This window comes from Amblyomma maculatum, chromosome 10 (genome assembly GCF_055883805.1).
Source record: "Amblyomma maculatum isolate TAMU_Amacu chromosome 10, ASM5588380v1, whole genome shotgun sequence".
NCBI classification, from domain to species: domain Eukaryota; kingdom Metazoa; phylum Arthropoda; class Arachnida; order Ixodida; family Ixodidae; genus Amblyomma; species Amblyomma maculatum.
In genome coordinates, this window is record NC_139353.1 from 116,181,133 (window position 1) to 116,199,255 (window position 18,123).

At 49.3% G+C, this 18,123-nt stretch overlaps 1 protein-coding gene across 1 annotated transcript in view; it reads left to right on the plus strand.

The window, feature by feature from the left end:
* The window catches only part of LOC146177300 (uncharacterized), a 78,478-nt gene that overhangs the window by 33,946 nt on the left and 26,409 nt on the right, over positions 1–18,123 (plus strand). The window contains exon 5 of the mRNA XM_084581516.1: positions 16,002–16,085. Coding sequence (XP_084437642.1) covers positions 16,002–16,085 — 84 coding nt within the window. The remainder of the gene's footprint in view (positions 1–16,001; positions 16,086–18,123) is intronic.

Sequence of the window (18,123 nt, forward strand, 5' to 3'; positions counted from 1 at the left end):
CGTTTCCAAAAACCTACTTGATCTTTTGCTTGGTTGCAGTATAAGGTTGTCCTGATTCCATTAGCGATTAGCTTAGTAAATACCTTATACATAACAGACAGTAAGCTGATTGGTCTGTAATGTTTAAGGGCCATAGCATCCCCTCTCTTATGAATGAGGATAATGTTTGCATTCTTCCATGGTTCCGGTACCGTCGATGACACCAGGCACTGCATATACAAGGTGGCCAGTTTTTCTACCACGATATCTCCCCCCGTTCTTCAACAAATCTGTAGTTATCTGGTCCTTTCCAGTTGATTTCCGCCTTTTCATAATTTCTAATGCTTTCTTGACCTCGTCCTTCGTCACTGGTTGAATGCCTGACTGTTTTTTCCTACCGGCAATCTCATTACGGCCCTGACTATTTTGACTACTGTAGAGATCTGTACAGAAATCCTCGGCTGCTTTGACTATCTTGTCCATATTCGTGATGACGTTGCCCACCTTGTCCCTTATCGCATCTTGTGTTTGCCTATGCCCAATTTTCTCCATGTGATACTTCCTTATATCTGCCATCTTGCGCTTATTGATTAGTTTTGATATCTCGGTCAGTTATATCTGATCTGCTCGGATGAGGTTAAGAAGTTCGCAGGGGTCAAGTGGATGCAGCCAGCACAGATACGGGTAATTGGAGAAATATGGGAGAGGCATTCGCCCTGCAGTTGGTATAGTCAGGCTGATGATGATGATAGCAGTGATTAGCATCATTACCTGAGTTCAACGCGCCCACAATCTAACGAGCGTCCGCTAATACGTTATTTCGGTTTTGTATTCAATCGTAATGCGCGTAGTGGCAGTTCAATCAGTAAATGGTCACGGAAAAAAACTTCTTAAGAATACATAAATACGTTGTATTATAAATAGTATGTCATATATGAAATTAATTTTTTTCTTTGACTTCGTATAAATGCCTTCGAAAGGCGTTGTTTCCAGATTAATTTGTTTTCATTTGCCGTTGCAAGCTGTCCGTGCCCTCTTCTCTAGGTTTACTTTCTGGTTACTGGTAAGTTCCCCTGGAAGCGGCTGATGACCCCCAAAACTGCCTTTGTAACTCCCGACGGCTTGTACAAATTTACAGTCATGCCGTTTGGCCTTTTTAATGCTCCAGCAACATTTGAGCGCGTGATGGACACCATTTTGCATTGCCTAAAGTGAAAGACATGCCTCTGTTACCTCGACGACATTGTCGTATTTTCTCCTGACTTTGACACTACCGTCGGAAGCGCGTTTTGACCTGCCTATCTGATGCCGGACTGCCTTTGAATTTGAAAAATGTCCTTTTGCCGCCCACCCGCTAACCATTCTCGGCCAAGTTGTCTCAAATAAGGTGTGCCTCTAGACCCTGCCGAATTTTGGGCCGTAGCAGCCTTTCCCACACCGACTTCCATAAATGATCTACGTAGTTTATTCGGGCTGTACTCTTACTTTCGCCGCTTTATTAGAAATTTTGCTTCCATTGCTTATCCCTTGACAGAACTTCTGTGCGGCAGTTCCGACCTTTCGTCGTGGTCGCGAACGTGTGACCATGTCTTCAATGCTTTACAATGCATCCTCACGGCACCGCCTGTCCTACGTCACTTCGACCCCACAGCGCCTACCGAGGTCCACACGGACGCCAGTGGTGTTGGTCTAGGCGCAGTGCTCGATTAGCGCAAATCAGGTTGCACTGATTACGTTATCGTCTATGCTAGCCGCACACTCACGAAGGCTGAATCCAATTATTCTGTTACTGAAAAAGAGTGCTTAGCGGTTATTTGGGCTCTTACTAAATTCCGTCCTTACCTCTATGGCTGCCCTTTTGAGGTAGTGACTAACCACCATGCACTTTGCTGGCTTTCCTCACTGAAAGACCCGACCGGCAGGCTGGCAAGATGGGCTCTTCGCCTTCAGGAATATGATATCCGCGTTGTTTACCGTTGCGGCCGAAAGCATCACGACGCCGAAGCACTTTCCCGCTGCCCCCTTACATTACGCTGCCGCCTCACCATCGCATCACATCAATGACATGCCTTTAGCACAGCGGCAAGATTCTTGGATAATCCTACAGCTGCTTCTCCATCACATGCTCTCCGCCGCCATGCTTCCCACTTAGCCATTCGCGATAACCTCCTTTACCGCCGCAACTACAGCGCAGATGGCCGCAAGTGGTTTCTAGTTATTCCCCGGCAGCTACGTTCCCAAATATGTGACTATTTCCACGCTGACCCACCATCCGGTCACACTCCTCTCCGGCTGCGTTAGTACTTGCGCACCATGTACACCTTCGTACTCAAGTACGTTCGCTCATGCCTCACCTGCCAACGTCGCAAGCCATCTCCTGAACGTTCTGCTGGAGAGTTTCTGCCATTTCCTGCCAACCATGTCCTTTTGACTGCGTCGGCATTGATTTGTACTGGCCGCTTCCCTACACTGCACCGACAACCGCTGGGCTATCGTAGCGGTTGATCATCTGACGAGATATGCACAAACCTCCACACTTCCATCTGCCACAGCTTCAGAAGTAGCTTCCTTCTTTTTACAGCGATTTGTTCTTCGCCACGGCGCACATCGATAGCTGCTCAGCGAGAGAGGACGCGTTTTCGTGAGTGGCGTTGTGAAAGCCTTGCTCACCAAGTGCAACATTATTCATATAACCACCTCCGCCTATCATCCCCAGACTAATGGCCTCATTATATATATTGTGAAAGAAGGTCAGGTCCCCAGACTAATGGCCTCATTATATATATTGTGAAAGAAGGCCAGGTCCAGACGGTAAGGACATAAAGGCAGGGCAAGGTATGCCGTGTCAGCATTTAATCTGATGGAGAAAACTCAAGCGCGTGCCGGAGCCGGCGCCGCGGGACGATGATGATGGTATGTACAAGAGGAAGAAGAATATCATGGTATGTACAAATGAAAGAAGATCCATGGAGGGCTCACACAATCTGCCCGGGTGGTCGAAGCGTACAGCCTGGCCGCTCCTAACCAACCGCTGTACCGCGGCGCACAAACGGCTTCAAGCGATATATATGGACAATTTCAGTTCCACGGTGACGTCGATCAGCTGGGGGATCGACAGGTGTGACTTGATAGTTCTCTGGGGAAGTTTGGTTGATGATCTTGTAGGGACTAAAATAGCGTTGCTGAAATATATCACTAAGGCCAGCGGTGCGCAGTGGTGTATAGAGCAGTACTTCGTCACCAGGACTAAAATAGACCACGCGATGCTTTGAATCGTAGCGACTCTTGCGGTCTTGCTGGCACGCTTCTGTGTTGAGGCGGGCAAGATGATGGCATCTGGCCATACGGGATAAGAACTGGGCTGTTAATGATGCGGAGTAGTCGGGCGTAGAGAAGAAGGAAGTGTCGAGGATTGTAGCGGGAGGACGGCCGAAAACGAGGAAAATTGTGGAGTAACCGGCAGTCCGCTGTGCTGCAGTATTATAGGCGAAAGTGACGAATGGTAGAACAGTATTCCAATTTCGATGATCCGGTGTGATGTGCATCGATATCATATCCAATAGGGTGCGATGAAATCGCTCAGTCAGCCCGTTAGTCTAGGGATTGTAGCTTGAGGTTGTCTTATGGAGGGTGGTTGACGCACGAAGAACTTCGGATAAGACTGTTGATAAGAAGGCCGTTCCGCGGTCACTTAGAAGCACCCGAGGAGCGCCATGACGCAATACAATTGACCGCAAAAAGAAATTACCTACCTCTTCAGCGGAACCAGTCGGTACAGGGGCCGTCTCAGCATAGCGTGTAAGGTGGTCCACAGTTGTTATAATCCAATGGTTACCCCAATCGGAGACAGGTAGAGGACCATATAAGTCGATGCCGACTACATCGAATGGCGTGGCGGGACATTGAAGAGACTGTAGGAGGCCAGCGGGCGAAGAAGTCGTCCACTTACGACGCTGGCACATGTGGCAGGAAGCAATGTATTTAGTGTTTAGGTCGGGAAGGCGAGGCAAGGTATGCCGTGTCAGCGTTTAATCTGACGGAGAAGACCCAAGCGCGTGCCGGAGCCGGTGCCGCGGGACGATGGTGATGGCATGTACAAGCATACAAGAGGGAGAAGAATATCATGGTATGTATAAATGAAAGAAGATTCGTTCAGGGCTCATAATATATATATATAAAATGTAGTGTGGTAATTTTCGTCTTCTTAGCCACTGCCATGCATCGCGTGCTGGCGCGCTCGAGGACGAACAAGTTGGTCGCTGCCTTGCTGGTTCGCCACGCCTGACGCTCCGCTGCGAGTTTCTCCTGAGCGGCTACATCCATCTGAATAAACACACCCCTACAATTGGTGGAGGTGCTGGGTGCGTTCCCATCCACCCTGGAACTTAGAAGCCGCACGTTGACCTCTGCTTCCACCATGCCAGACGAGACCACCTCGACATCGGCGCCCCTACCAACCACGGTACTGTGTTCTGGCGTTCTACGGTAGCGTGATCCATGCCTCTTCAGTGGCACGGCTGACCAAGACGTCGACGACTGGTTGTCGGCGTATGAACGTGTCAGCAGTTATCACAGATGGGACGACACAATTAAGCTAAGTAACGTAATCTTTTACCTGACCGACGTGGCGAACCTCTAGTTTCGCAACCATGGGGCAGACCTGCCATCTTGGTCTGCATTTAAGAAGAATTTTTCGAAAGTGTTTGGCCGTCCTGCAGTTCGCAAGCTCCGAGCAGAACAACGCTTGCGTGAGCGCACTCAGCATGCCGAAGAGTCATTCACAAGTTATATAGAGGACATCGGTGACCTGTGCAAACATGTCGACCCAGTAATGTCCGAAGCGGCTAAGATCGGACACATCCTGAAAGGTATCTCCGAGGGAGCGTGTCAGATGCTCTGGGTGAAAAATCCTGCCTCCGTCAGTGACGTGATTAAACTTTGCCAGAGCTACGACGAGCTTCGAAAGCAGCGCGCTTCTACCCGGCGGTCCGGTTTTAGAGACGACACCATTTCTACACTAGCACTGGGTGGTTCTACTTCATCCGAGGACAGCCCTTTGATTCAACAGATAAAAGCCTTCGTTCGCGAAGAGGTCGCCCGCCAGCTATCCCTGGTCCCTTAATTACAAGACACTGGTCGCCTTGTTCCTGACATGGCTCCGTCTTTGGCCCCTACCATACGGCGTGCCGTGCAAGACTATATCGCTGATGTCCTTTCGCCCAGTTCCGTGCTCCCGCCCAGCCCAGTGCTGCCGACCAGCCCCGTGCCAGCGCAAGTAACGGCACCACTAACGTACGCCCAAGTTGCGGCCAGGCCACTAATGCCAACCGCACCTGTTTCCTACCAGGCCGCCCCTTCCAACCATCCTTCGCCATCGCCTGGGTCGGCGTTCCATGTCCCTATTCCAAGCGTACGCCAACGCCCTACAAACACTTGGCGCACCGCAGACAACCGGCCAATTTGCTACTATTGTGGGCTGCCGGGCCATGTAGCCCGTCTTTGCCGCCAACGCCTTCCACCTTCTCGCCCTGACCCCTGGAACTACTCGTACGACGCCGACCAGCCCTCGCCGAGAACTCAACCCGGTTCCGAGTTCGTTCCTCGGGACAATCAAACGTATACCTCTCGCCGATCATCTTCCCCTCGTCGCCGTTCACCATCCCGCTTCCCCGACGTTCTACCGGCGCTGTTGAGGGAAACTAACAGTCGCAGTTCCCGGGGCAACAACTGCGCTTGGTTCGAACTCTTCAAGTCCTCCGTCTTCTCGCGCAAACGTAATACAAGTGTTCGTCAACGGTGTCGCAATACTCGCTCTTGTTGACACGGGCGCTGCCGTATCCGTCATCAGTGAATCTCTTTGCCGTCGTCTTCGCAAGGTGACCACCGCACTACCCAAGTTTTCGCTTCGCACCGCTTCATCCCAGCGCATTCATCCCTCAGCAGCGTGCACGGCCCGTGTTCTCATCGAAGACGTCTTATACACCATCGAGTTTATTGTACTGGCTCACTGCTCACACGACGTCATCCTGGGCTACGATTTCCTTTCCACTCATCGTGCCGTTATTGGCTGCGCCCGCGCGGAAGTTGCCTTTTTTCCTGTGTGTGATACTGTCTTGTGCGACGTTCCTACCCGGTCTGTAAAACTCCTTGTCGCCAATGACACAGACATTCCTCCATTTTCTGCTGCCCTCGTTCCACTCTCCTGTGCAAGTGTTACTACTTCGACTGTCTTCTTCACACCGTCCGAGGCCGCTTCACGCCATCCGTGCCTCCTGCTTCCACTTGCTGTTCTCAAGTTCGAAGAAGGTCTTAGTGCAATGTATGTATCGAATCCATTTTCGTGCCCATCCGTCCTGCTACGCGGCGAGTGTCTCGGTCGTATTGAAGAACTTGATCCTGCGCGTGTAAATACCTTTCCTGCCACGCCTACTTCATTAGACGTTAATGTTCTCAGCTCTTGCGATATAGCGACCGGTTCGACACCACCCGATGTTCTTCAACAGGCTATTGACGCAGATCTTCCACCTGCGCAACGCGATCAACTTTCTGCCCTTCTACAGAGCTTCACTTCTGCCTTTGACCTTCCTCACACTGCTCTGGGTCGCACGTCTGTCGTTACGCACACAATCGACACTGGTACAAATGCACCTTTACGACAGCGTCCTTATCGCGTATCGGCCTCTGAACGCCAAGTCATTGCTGATAATGTGGATGATATGCTTCGCCGGGGCGTCATACAGCCATCAAACAGTCCATGGGCTTCTCCAGTTGTTTTGGTCACCAAGAAAGATGGTTCCATCCGGTTTTGCGTCGATTACCGTAGGCTAAACAAGATCACGCGCAAAGACGTCTATCCTCTGCCACGAATCGACGACGCCTTGGACTGTTTACAGGGAGCCGAGTATTTCTCCTCTTTGGATTTGCGCTCTGGCTACTGGCAGGTGCCGATGGCTGACGATGACCACTCGAAAACTACCTTTATAGCACCTGATGGCTTATACGAGTTCAACGTTATGCCCTTTGGCCTTTGCAATGCCCCGGCTACTTTCGAGCACCTGATGGACACTGTTCTTCGTGGACTCAAGTGGCAGACCTGTCTTTGTTATCTGGACGACATCGTAGTTTTTCTACCGATTTTTCGTCTCACCATCTCCGCCTAAAGGATGTCCTCACGTGTCTCGCCGGCGCTGGGCTTCAGTTGAATTTGAAGAAGTGCCACTTTGCCGCTCGAAAACTCACTATTTTAGGCCACGTAGTTTCTAAGGACGGCATTCTTCCCGACCCCACCAAACTTTGCGCAGTTGCAGAGTTTCCGAAGCCAACCTCACTGAAGCAGCTTCGGAGCTTTATCGGCCTCTGCTCCTGCTTTCGACGTTTCACCTTGAACTTCGCCTCTATCATCGCTCCTCTGACCCAGCTCCTTGCCGGCAGCTCCAACCTTTCAGCATGGACTCCGGCCTGCGATAAAGCCTTCGACACTTTACGCCGCCTTTTGGTTTCGCCTCGCATTCTACGCCACTTTGATCCGACTGTACCTACGGAGATTCACACTGACGCCAGCGGTATTGGGCTTGGAGCCGTCCTTACCCAACGTAAGACTGGTTACAGCAAGTATGTGGTGGCATACGCCAGCCAAACATTGACGAAAGCAGAGTCCAATTATTCAGTCACAGAAAGGGAATGTTTGGCCATTATTTGGGCCATCGGTAAATTTCGTCCCTATGTGTATGGCCGACCGTTTTATGTTGTGACCGATCACCACGCTTTGTGCTGGCTGGCTTCCCTGAAAGACCCATCCGGTCGCCTTGCTCGCTGGGCTCTCCGTCTCCAGGAGTATGACATCCATGTCATTTATCGATCAGGTCTGAAGCATACGGACGCGGATGATCTTTCCCGCTCGCCATTGCCTAGTGATACCTCGTCTGAGCACGTCTGTGCTTACGATTTGTCGACTCTTTCCACTGTCGACATGGTTACCGAGCAACGAAATGACCTGTGGATCAGTGCACTTTTGCATTTTCTTTCAAGTCCTACTCCCGGTCATTCATCCAAGGCGCTCGTCCGACAAGCCCACCACTTCTCCATTCGTGATGGTCTTCTCTATCGCCGCAATTTTTTGCTTGATGGACGGAAGTGGCTTCTAGTCATCCCGCGTCATCTCCGCGCCGACATTTGTGCTGCGTACCATGGTGACCCACAGTGTGCCCACGGTGGCGTATTGAAAACCTACACGCGCCTACGTCTGCGATTTTATTGGCGTGGAATGTACCGCTTTGTACGACGTTTTGTGCGCGCTTGCGAATCTTGCCAACGCCGAAAAACTCCACAGAAATCCCCTGTTTCGTTGCAGCCGTTACCCTGCCCTGCTCGTCCGTTTGACCGCGTTGGCATAGATCTCTATGGCCCTCTTCCTACTACTTCCACTGGAAACCGGTGGATTATCGTGGCAGTAGACCATCTTGCTCGCTACACTGAAACATCACCGTTACCCTCTGCCTCCGCTAGAGACGTTGCTTTGTTCCTTCTCAACAACTTGATTCTTCGCCACGGAACTCCGAAGGAACTGCTCAGTGACCGCGGACGCGTTTTCTTGTCCGAAGCTCTTGAGGCACTGCTGAAAGAATGCCGCATATTCACCGCACCGCAACTTCTTACCACCCTCAGACGAATGGCCTGACCGAGCGCTTCAATCGTACTTTGAGTGACATGCTGGCGATGTACGTCAACGACGCTCATTCCAACTGGGACCAAGCTCTTCCCTTCGTAACCTACGCGTACAATACTGCGATACAGACCACCACTGGATTCTCTCCCTTCTTTCTTCTTTACGGACGCGAGCCAACCTGTACAATGGACGCGCTCTTTCCCTACCGCCCTGATGTCTCTGAATCGACGCCACTCTCGGACGCCGCCCAGTACGCAGAAGAATGCCGTCAGCTCGCCCGTTCGCTTACAACAGAAAACCAGTGGCAACAAAAACACAACCGCGACACCGGCGAGCCTTCTACATATGCACCTAACTGCCTGGTATGGCTCTGGGTCCCTGCCACAACCACGGGCCTTTCAAAGAAGCTTCTTTCTCGATATCATGGTCCATACCGAGTCCTCCAGCAAACATCTCCTGTCAACTACGTAGTTGAGCCTGTTACGCCCTCTGCGGACCTGCGCCGCCGTGGACGCGAAACAGTTCATGTCAACCGAATCAAGCCATACTACGATCCGTCTGTTCTGTCGGCTCCATAAGTCGCCAGGATGGCTCCTTCTCTACCCGGGGGGGAAAGGTAGTGTGGTAATTTTCGTCTTAGCCACTGCCATGCATCGCGCGCTGGCGCGCTCGAGGACGAAGAAGTTGGTCGCTGCCTTGCTGGTTCGCCAAGCCTGACGCTTCGCTGCGAGTTCCTCCTGAGCGGCTATATCCATCTGAATAAACACACCCCTACAATTGGTGGAGGTGCTGGGTGCGTTCCCATCCACCCTGGAACTTAGAAGCCGCACGTTGACCACTGCTTCCACCATGCCAGACGAGACCACCTCGACATCGGCGCCCCTACCAACCACGGTACTGTGTTCTGGCGTTCTACGGCAGCGTGATCCATGCCTCTTCAGTGGCACGGCTGACCAAGACGTCGACGACTGGTAGTCAGCGTATGAACGTTTCAGCAGTTATAACAGAGGGGACGACGCTATTAAGCTAAGTAACGTAATCTTTTACCTGACCGACGTGGCGAACCTCTGGTTTCGCAACCATGAGGCAGACCTGCCATCTTGGTCTGCATTTAAGAAGAATTTTTCGGAAGTGTTTGGCCGTCCTGCAGTTCGCAAACTCCGAGCAGAACAACGCTTGCGTGAGCGCATACAGCATGCCGAAGAGTCATTCACAAGTTATATAGAGGACATCGTTGACCTGTGCAAACGTGTCGACCCAGTAATGTCCGAAGCGGCTTAGATCGGACACATCTTGAAAGGTATCTCCGAGGACGCGTGTCAGATGCTCTGGCTGAACGGCTGAAGAGTAACGGCTGCAACAAAACAGGGGACTTCTGTGGAGCATTTCGGCGTTGACAAGATTTTCAAGCGCGCACAAAATATCGTACAAAACGGTACATTCCACACCAATTAAATCACAGACGTAGGCGCGTGTAGGTTTGCAATACGCCACCGTGGGCACGCTGTGGGTCACCATGGTACGCTGCACAAATGTCGACTCCTATATGTGCGGGATGAGTAGAAGCCACTTCCGTTTATCAAGCAAATAATTTCGGTGATAGAGAAGTCCGTCACGAATGGAGAAGCGGTGCGCTTGCCGAGCGAGCGCTTTGGATGAACGACCGGGAGTAGGACTTCAAAGAAAATGTAAAAGTTCACTGATCCACTGGTCATTCCGCTGCTCGGTAACCATGTCGGCAGTGGAAATAGTCGACAAATGGTAACAACAGACGTGCTCAGACGAGGTATCACTAGGCAATGGCGAGCGGGAAAGAGCATTCGCGTCCGTATGCTTCAGACCTGATTGATAAATGGCATGGATATCATACTCCTGGAGACGGAGAGCTCAGCGAGCAAGGCGACCGGATGGGTCCTTCAGAGAAGCCAGCCAGTACAAAGCGTGGTGATCGGTCACAACATAAAACGGTCACAACATACTCGCTGTAACCAGGCTTACGTTGGGTAAGGACGGCACCAAGCCCAATACCGCTGGCGTCAGTGTGAATCTCCGTAGGCGCAGTCGGATCAAAGTGGCGTAGAATGGGAGGCGAAACCAAAAGGCGGCGTAAAGTGTCGAATGCTTTATCGCAGGCCGGAGTCCAGGCTGAAAGGTCGGAGCTGCCGGCAAGGAGCTGGGTCAGAGGAGCGATGATAGAGGCGAAGTTCAAGATGAAACGTCGAAAGTAGGAGCAGAGGCCGATAAAGCTCCGGAGCTGCTTCAGGGTGGCTTGCTTCGCAAACTCTGCAACTGCGCGAAGTTTGGTGGGGTCGGGAAGAATGCCGTCCTTAGAGACTATGTGTCCTAAAATTGTGAGTTTTCGAGCGGCAAAGTGGCACTTCCTCAAATTCAACTGAAGCCCAGTGTCGGCGAGACACGTGAGGACATGCTTTAGGCGGAGATGGTGAGAAGAAAAGTCGGTAGAAAAAACAACGATGTCACCCAGATAACAAAGACAGGTCTGCCACTTGAGTCCACAAAGAACAGTGTCCATGAGGCGCTCGAAAGTAGCCGGGACATTGCAAAGGCCAAAGGGCATAATGTTGAGCGCGTATAAGGCATCAGGTGTTATAACGGCAGTTTTCGAGCTGTCATCGTCCGCCATTGGCACCTGCCAATAGCCAGAGCGCAAATCCAAAGAGGAGAAATACTCGGCTCCCTGTAAACATTCGAAGATGTCGTCGATTCGTGGCAGAGGATAGACGTCTTTGCGCGTGATCTTGTTTAGCCTACGGTAATCGACGCAAACCCAGATGGAACCATCTTTCTTGGTGACCAAAACAACCGCAGAATCCCATGCACACTGTTTGATGGCTGTATGACGCCCCGGCGAAGCATATCGTGCACGTTATCAGCAATGACTTGGCGCTCAGATGCCGACGCGCGATAAGGACGCTGTCGTAAAGGTGCGTTTGTACCAGTGTCGATTGTGTGCGTAACGACAGGCGTGCGACCCAGAGCAGTATGAGGAAGGTCGAAGGCAGAAGTGAAGCTCCGTAGAAGGGCAGAGAGTTGATCGAGTTGCGCGGGTGGAAGATCGGCGTCAATAGCTTGTTGAAGATCATCGGGTAGTGTCGAAGCGGTCGCTATATTGCAAGAGCTGATAACATTAACGTCTAATGAAGTAGGCGTGGCAGGAAAAGTATTTATACGCGCGGGATCAAGTTCTTCAATACGACCGAGACACTCGTGATAACCTTCTTTTACGACGGATGGGCACGAAAACGGATTCGATACATACATTGCGCTAAGACCTTCTTCGAACTTGAGAACAGCAAATGGAAGCAGGAGGCGCGGATGGCGTGAAGCGGCATCAGACGATGTGAAGGAGACAGTCGAAGTAGTAACACTTTCACAGGAGTGTGGAACGAGCTAGCACAGCAGAAAATGGAAGAATGTCTGTGTCATTGGCGACAAGGAGTTTTGCAGATCGGGTAGGGACGTCACACAAGACAGTATCACACACAGGAAAAAAGGCAACTTCCGCACGGGCGCAGTCAATAACGGCACGATGAGTGGAAAGGAAATCGTAGCCCAGGATGATGTCGTGTGAGCAGTGAGCCAGTACAATAAACTCGATGGTGTATAAGACGTCTTGGATGAGAACACGGGCCGTGCATGCTGCTGAGGAAGGAATGCGCTGGGATGGAGCGGTGCGAAGCGAAAAGTCGGGTAGTGCGGTGGTCGCCTTGCGAAGACGACGGCAATGAGATTCACTGATGACGGATACGGCAGCGCCTGTGTCAATAAGAGCGAGTATTGCGACACCATCGACGAACACTTGTATTACGTTAGCAGGAGAAGGCGGAGGACTTGAAGAGTTCGAACCAAGCGCAGTTCTTGCCCCGGGAACTGCGACTGTTAGTTTGGGAAGCGGTGACGGTGAACGGCGACGAGGAGAAGATGATCGGCGAGAGGTATACGTTTGATTGTCCCGAGATTGTATACGAGAGATTGTCCCGAGATTCTCCCGAAAGTCGGAACCGGGTTGAGTTCTCGGCGAGGGCTGGTCGACGTCGTACGAGTAGTTCCAGGGGTCAGGGCGAGAAGGTTTAAGGTGTTCGCGGCAAAGACGGGAAACATGGCCCGGTTGCCCGCAAGAGTAGCAGATTGGCAGGTTGTCCGCGGTGTACCAAGGGTTCGTAGGGTGTTGGCGTACCCTTGGAATAGGGACATGGAACGCAGACCCAGGCAAAGGCGAAGGATGGTTGGAAGGGGCGGCCTGGTAGGAAAGAGGTGCGGTTGGCATTAGCGGCCTGGCTGTAACTTGGGCGTACATCAATGATGCCGTTACTTGCGCCTGCACAGGGCTGGGCGGCAGCACGGGGCCGGGCGGAAGGACATCAGCGATATGTTCTTGCACGACACACCGTATGATAAGAGCCAAGGATGGAGCCATGTGAGGAACAAGGCGACCAGTGTCGTGTAATTGAGGGACCAGGGATAGCTGGCCGAACATTTCTGCAAAATTCTACTTAAATGCAGACCAACATAGCAGGTCTGCTTCATGGTTGTGAAAACAGAGGTTCGCCACGTCGGTCAGGTAAACGATTACGTTACTTAGTTTCATAGTGTCGTCCCATCTGTTGTTTACTCCTCGTTTACTTCTAAGTGACCGCGGGACGGCTTTCTTATCGACAGTCGTATCCCAAGTTCTTCGTGCGTTATCCATCCTCCATAAGGGAACCTCAAGCTACCATCCCTAGACTAACGGTCTGACTGAGCGATTTCATCGCACCCTATCGGATATGATATCCATGTACACCACACCGGATCATCGAAATTGGGATACTGTTCTACCATTCATCACATTCGCCTATAATACTGCTGTACAGCGGACTACCGGTTACTCCCCATTTTTCCTCGTTTTCGGCCGTCCTCCCACTACAATCCTCGACACTTTTTTCTTCTCTACGCCCGACTACTCCGCATCATTACCAGCCCAGTTCTTAGCCCGTATGGCCAGATGCCGTCATCTTGCCCGCCTCAACACAGAAGCGTGCCAGCAAGTCCGCAAGAGTCGCTACGATTCCAAGCATCGCGTGGGGTCTTTTTGTTCTGGTGACGAAGTACTGCTATATATACCTCGCGCACCCCTGGCCTTAGTGATAAATTTCAGCATCGCTATCTCGGTCCCTACAAGGTCAGCAACCAAACGTCCTCAGTAAACTACCAAGGTACACCTGGTAATCCCCCAGCCGAGCGATGCCACCGTGAAACTGAAATTGTTCATGTATCTCGCTTGAAGCTGTTTGTGCGCCGCGGTACCTCGGTTGGTTAGGAGCGGCCAGGCTGGCCGCATCCGACCCCCCGGGCAGATTGTGTGAGTCCTCCACGGATCTTCTTTCATTTGTACATACCATGATCTTCTTCCTCTTGTACATACCATCCTCATCGTCCCGCTGCGCCGGCTCCGGCACGCGCTTGGGTTTTGTCCATCGGAATAAACGCCAGACATGGCATCCCTTGCCTTGCCGTCTCGACCTGGCCTTCTTGCACAATATATATATATATATATATATATATATATATATATATATATATATATATATATATATATATATATATATATATATATATATATATATATATATATATATATATATATGTGTGTGTGTGTGTGTGTGTGTGTGTGTGTGTGTGTTGGTTTATTGGGTTTAACGTTCCAAAGCGACTTGACTCTGGCTATGAGAGACGCCGTAGTGGAGGGCTTCTGAAATTTCGGTCACCTGAGATTCTTTAACGTGCACTGACATCGTACAGCACACGGGCTTTTCGCCTCCATCGATAAGTGGCCGCCGAGGCCGGGAGCTTGGAGTTTCTCGGGTTGACTTTCACAAAGTACACCTAGTGCAATATATACGTCAACGTAGCAACCATTGCATCACAGCATTCAGTGTCCTCAAAATGTATTTCTAGCCGAGGTTGGCATGTAGCAAGCAATATTTATTCATTTGAAAAAATACCACGAACTGAAGCTCACTTCATTAACTAAGAAACATTAGGAAGGACATATTCGTAAATAAATGCCATAAATAAACGAAGCGTGCGTATTATTCAGCCCACTACAGACTGGAAGATGTATGAATGAGTCACTAAAAATTATAGCATACTTGGTTGTCCTGCTTTAGCATTTTTATTGTGCCTGAGGATATGAGATATAGGTGTCGGCATCTTGAGCGCAAGTATATAGGCTTGGTGCTTGTATGTGATATCTTCTAACTGGCATGGCCGAGATCTGATCCTTCGACAGTTTTTACGACTAATTGATACCACATGACATGAAAACGTTTAGAAGAGCTAACTCGCTATGACTGTTTGAAGGGAGAAAAGTGGAATAAGGATCAACCAGCGAGTTCCATTGTATTATGTATCTGGCGCGCTACACCTAAGTTACCCAGGCAAATACACAAGGCAGGTACACAAGGCTTAGATAAGCGATACTTTGTATAATTCCTGTGATCTATCGCTGTATACCATTAAAGCTGGTGCTGAAGTGCACCTCATAATTTTGAAAAAAGAGACTTGTCGAGTCATTGAACGCCACGAAAGCGCCTAATTGACACCAGTTTTTTGTAGCAGGCAATAGAAGATGGTCAGAAATAACAATGACTAGAAATCGTTAATTTATAGTGGACTAAAATTTGTATTTGTGTTTTTGTATATAAACTCTTTGAAGCTTTGAAGCTGGAATAATATTAGATTCTGCAAGAAAAATAAAGCAATCTCTCTCTTCCTACTCTACACAACGTTACAACCATCATAATGAATTACACCTCTCCAGTAATCGATAGTTGATTACCGCATGAAATGTTCGCGAGCACTGCACGTTAATGATAGAGGCGAGCCGTCTTATGCTATATAACTAGTCTCGTAGGATATTTTTCGCACTTCGAATCCAAAGTCTAGTTTCATCGTGCTTAATTGCTCAGCTTAAGCAGCTGAGACTGTTACCGCATTGAAATGCAGTGCAATGAAGATGCACAACGCAGCCACGAAATGGCCCTCATGTCAAAACTATGCAGCAAAAGCAGCGCGTTGGAGTGGTTGCTAAACGTGTATACACCTGCCTACTAAAGATCTGAACGACGCCATTATCTGATAGAGCAGTACAACGTGACTTGAAATCAAATGCCCTAATCTGGTTTTAAGTGCTGCCGCTATCACTTCCATCATCGGGAAGCATGGTACGGTAACATCATCCTTGGGGATGACGTTACCATGCCACACGCATGCTGGGTTTTTCGTATACATTTGGCGAGAGGTTTCCTGAAGGTCACTGAAAAGCGCGAGTTGAACGATTTCTTAAATGTTCTAGGTACACAGCCTGAAGTGTCATACAGAATGGTATTCTGGGATGAGGAACAGAAGTGCTTTCTACTTGTATTTCATAACCATAAAGGCAAGAACCAAACGTGGAGCGGTTTTCCTTTTATATACGAGTTATATTGATACCGTGCTGTGCATGACACTCTAGTGTCATGCGCGTCAAAGTGGACATTGAAATTGAAAATATTGTTAAGGGGCATTTCAGCTTGGAGCAGAGGGCGGACATAGAAGACAAGGCTTTCAAACAACAGACGTTTTCCGCAGGCACCAGCCGACACTGCTCGAACGTGTTTGTTGTTGTTGTTGTTCTCCTCTAATGTGATGGCACGTACCCACACAGGGGGATCGGCCCAGAATTGGGGTGCAGAGATATTAGATTTTGAGATGTATAACTACATCGCAAAAAAAAAAAAATAAATGCTAGGGAATAGAGAAGGAAATGTAAATATGATAAACCAAAATGTAACCCACGCAGTAGGAGAATAGTAAGATTTATATGTACAGATTAAAACTTCAAAGCATATTAGCAAAGTAGACGTTTTGTTTCTATTAAGAAGTTTTGAATGGCGGTAAAAACATGCCTGTGGCTGTAACCAAGCATGGTGGCACCGAGCGATAATAAAATTTGGCTGCTCAAATTAAGACCCAGCTGTTGTAACGGCTTCTCTAAATACCGTTTTCTCATCATGGTACAACGGCGGCAAAATATCAAGAAATGATCTATTATTTCCGGTTCCCCGCACAATGCGCAGACAGAAGAAAGCGCCAAACCAGACTTCTGCATATAGAAATTTAGGGGCGGAATACGACAGCGTAGCTTGGTTAGAGAGACTTCAGTCTGCCTTTATTGACATGATTTCCTATTCCAGGAATACTTAAAATGCAGGTAGTCATCTGATGATAAAATAGATCCAGACTGCGTGCTTAATAAGGCACGCCGCCGAAATCGTGCTGCTGTTACGTACGCTGTTGCCGGGAGGATGGGCAATACAGGGCCGTTCAGAGAATCTTTAGCTAGTCTGTCAGCAATCTCATTGGCTGTCACATTGCTCTGTCTTGGTACCCACACTATATGTATGAGGCTCAAATGTGAGGGGAGCAATGAAAGAAAGGTTTTTAAAATTGGCGAATCCATATTCGAAGAAAGCGACAAGCACAAGGAATAACAGTCTATAATTACAGCCACTGTTGAGCATGTTGGGTCTAGTTTGAGCAGAGCAAGCACCACCGCCAGCAACTCCGCCTGGAAAATTGGAGTAAAATCCGGAAGGCGTACTGAAAAAGCCGTCTAAAAGCGGACAGTTTATTCCCACGCCGGCTTTTTCATTAAATTGAGAAGCATCCGTTGCTATCGTTATGTTAACGGGAAGACTTTGTAAATGATCTTCCAATACTCCATTTAAAATGTGAGGTGATAAGTGTTTTGCGTTATTTGGGAACATGTCATCATAGACAATTTGAACCGACGATGCACTCACTTTTGTTGGAAGGATGTTAGAAAGGACTACGTGCAAAGCTTGTAATAGGTTTTGCACTAGAATTACCTGCGGGGTATGAAACCGAGGCCATCCGACTCCTAAAAAGGAGTCTGGCTCGCAACAAAAAATTGATATGGAGCGGTGGAATTGTGATTCATATATTTTTAGATACGTCTGGACAGTCAAGAATTGTAATCTAGTTAACAACGGTGGTATTCGGGCTTCAAGGTATAATACATTATTAGCCAGAAATTTGGGGAGACCAAGGCATAATCTAAGCGCTTCCCGCTTTAAAATAACAAGCGGACGAATTTTGTAAGCAGGTGAACCAGAAAATAACACAGATATAAATTCTATAATTGGGCGGACACACATAACATAAATCATTAAAAGTGCGTCTCGCCGCATCCCAGACTTTGGATTGCTTAACCTGCGCAACATACCCACAGCACGTGTCCCCTTCGCTGCAACATGTTCAATGTGATCCCTCCATGCCAGATCATCATCGTAAATCACCCCTAGATATTTCAGACTTAACTTGAGGAATCATTTCCTGCTTAAATGTTAGTGAAAGATTTACCGGATCATGAATTTGGAAAACAAGGAGCGCGCACTTTTTAACGTTTACTCTAA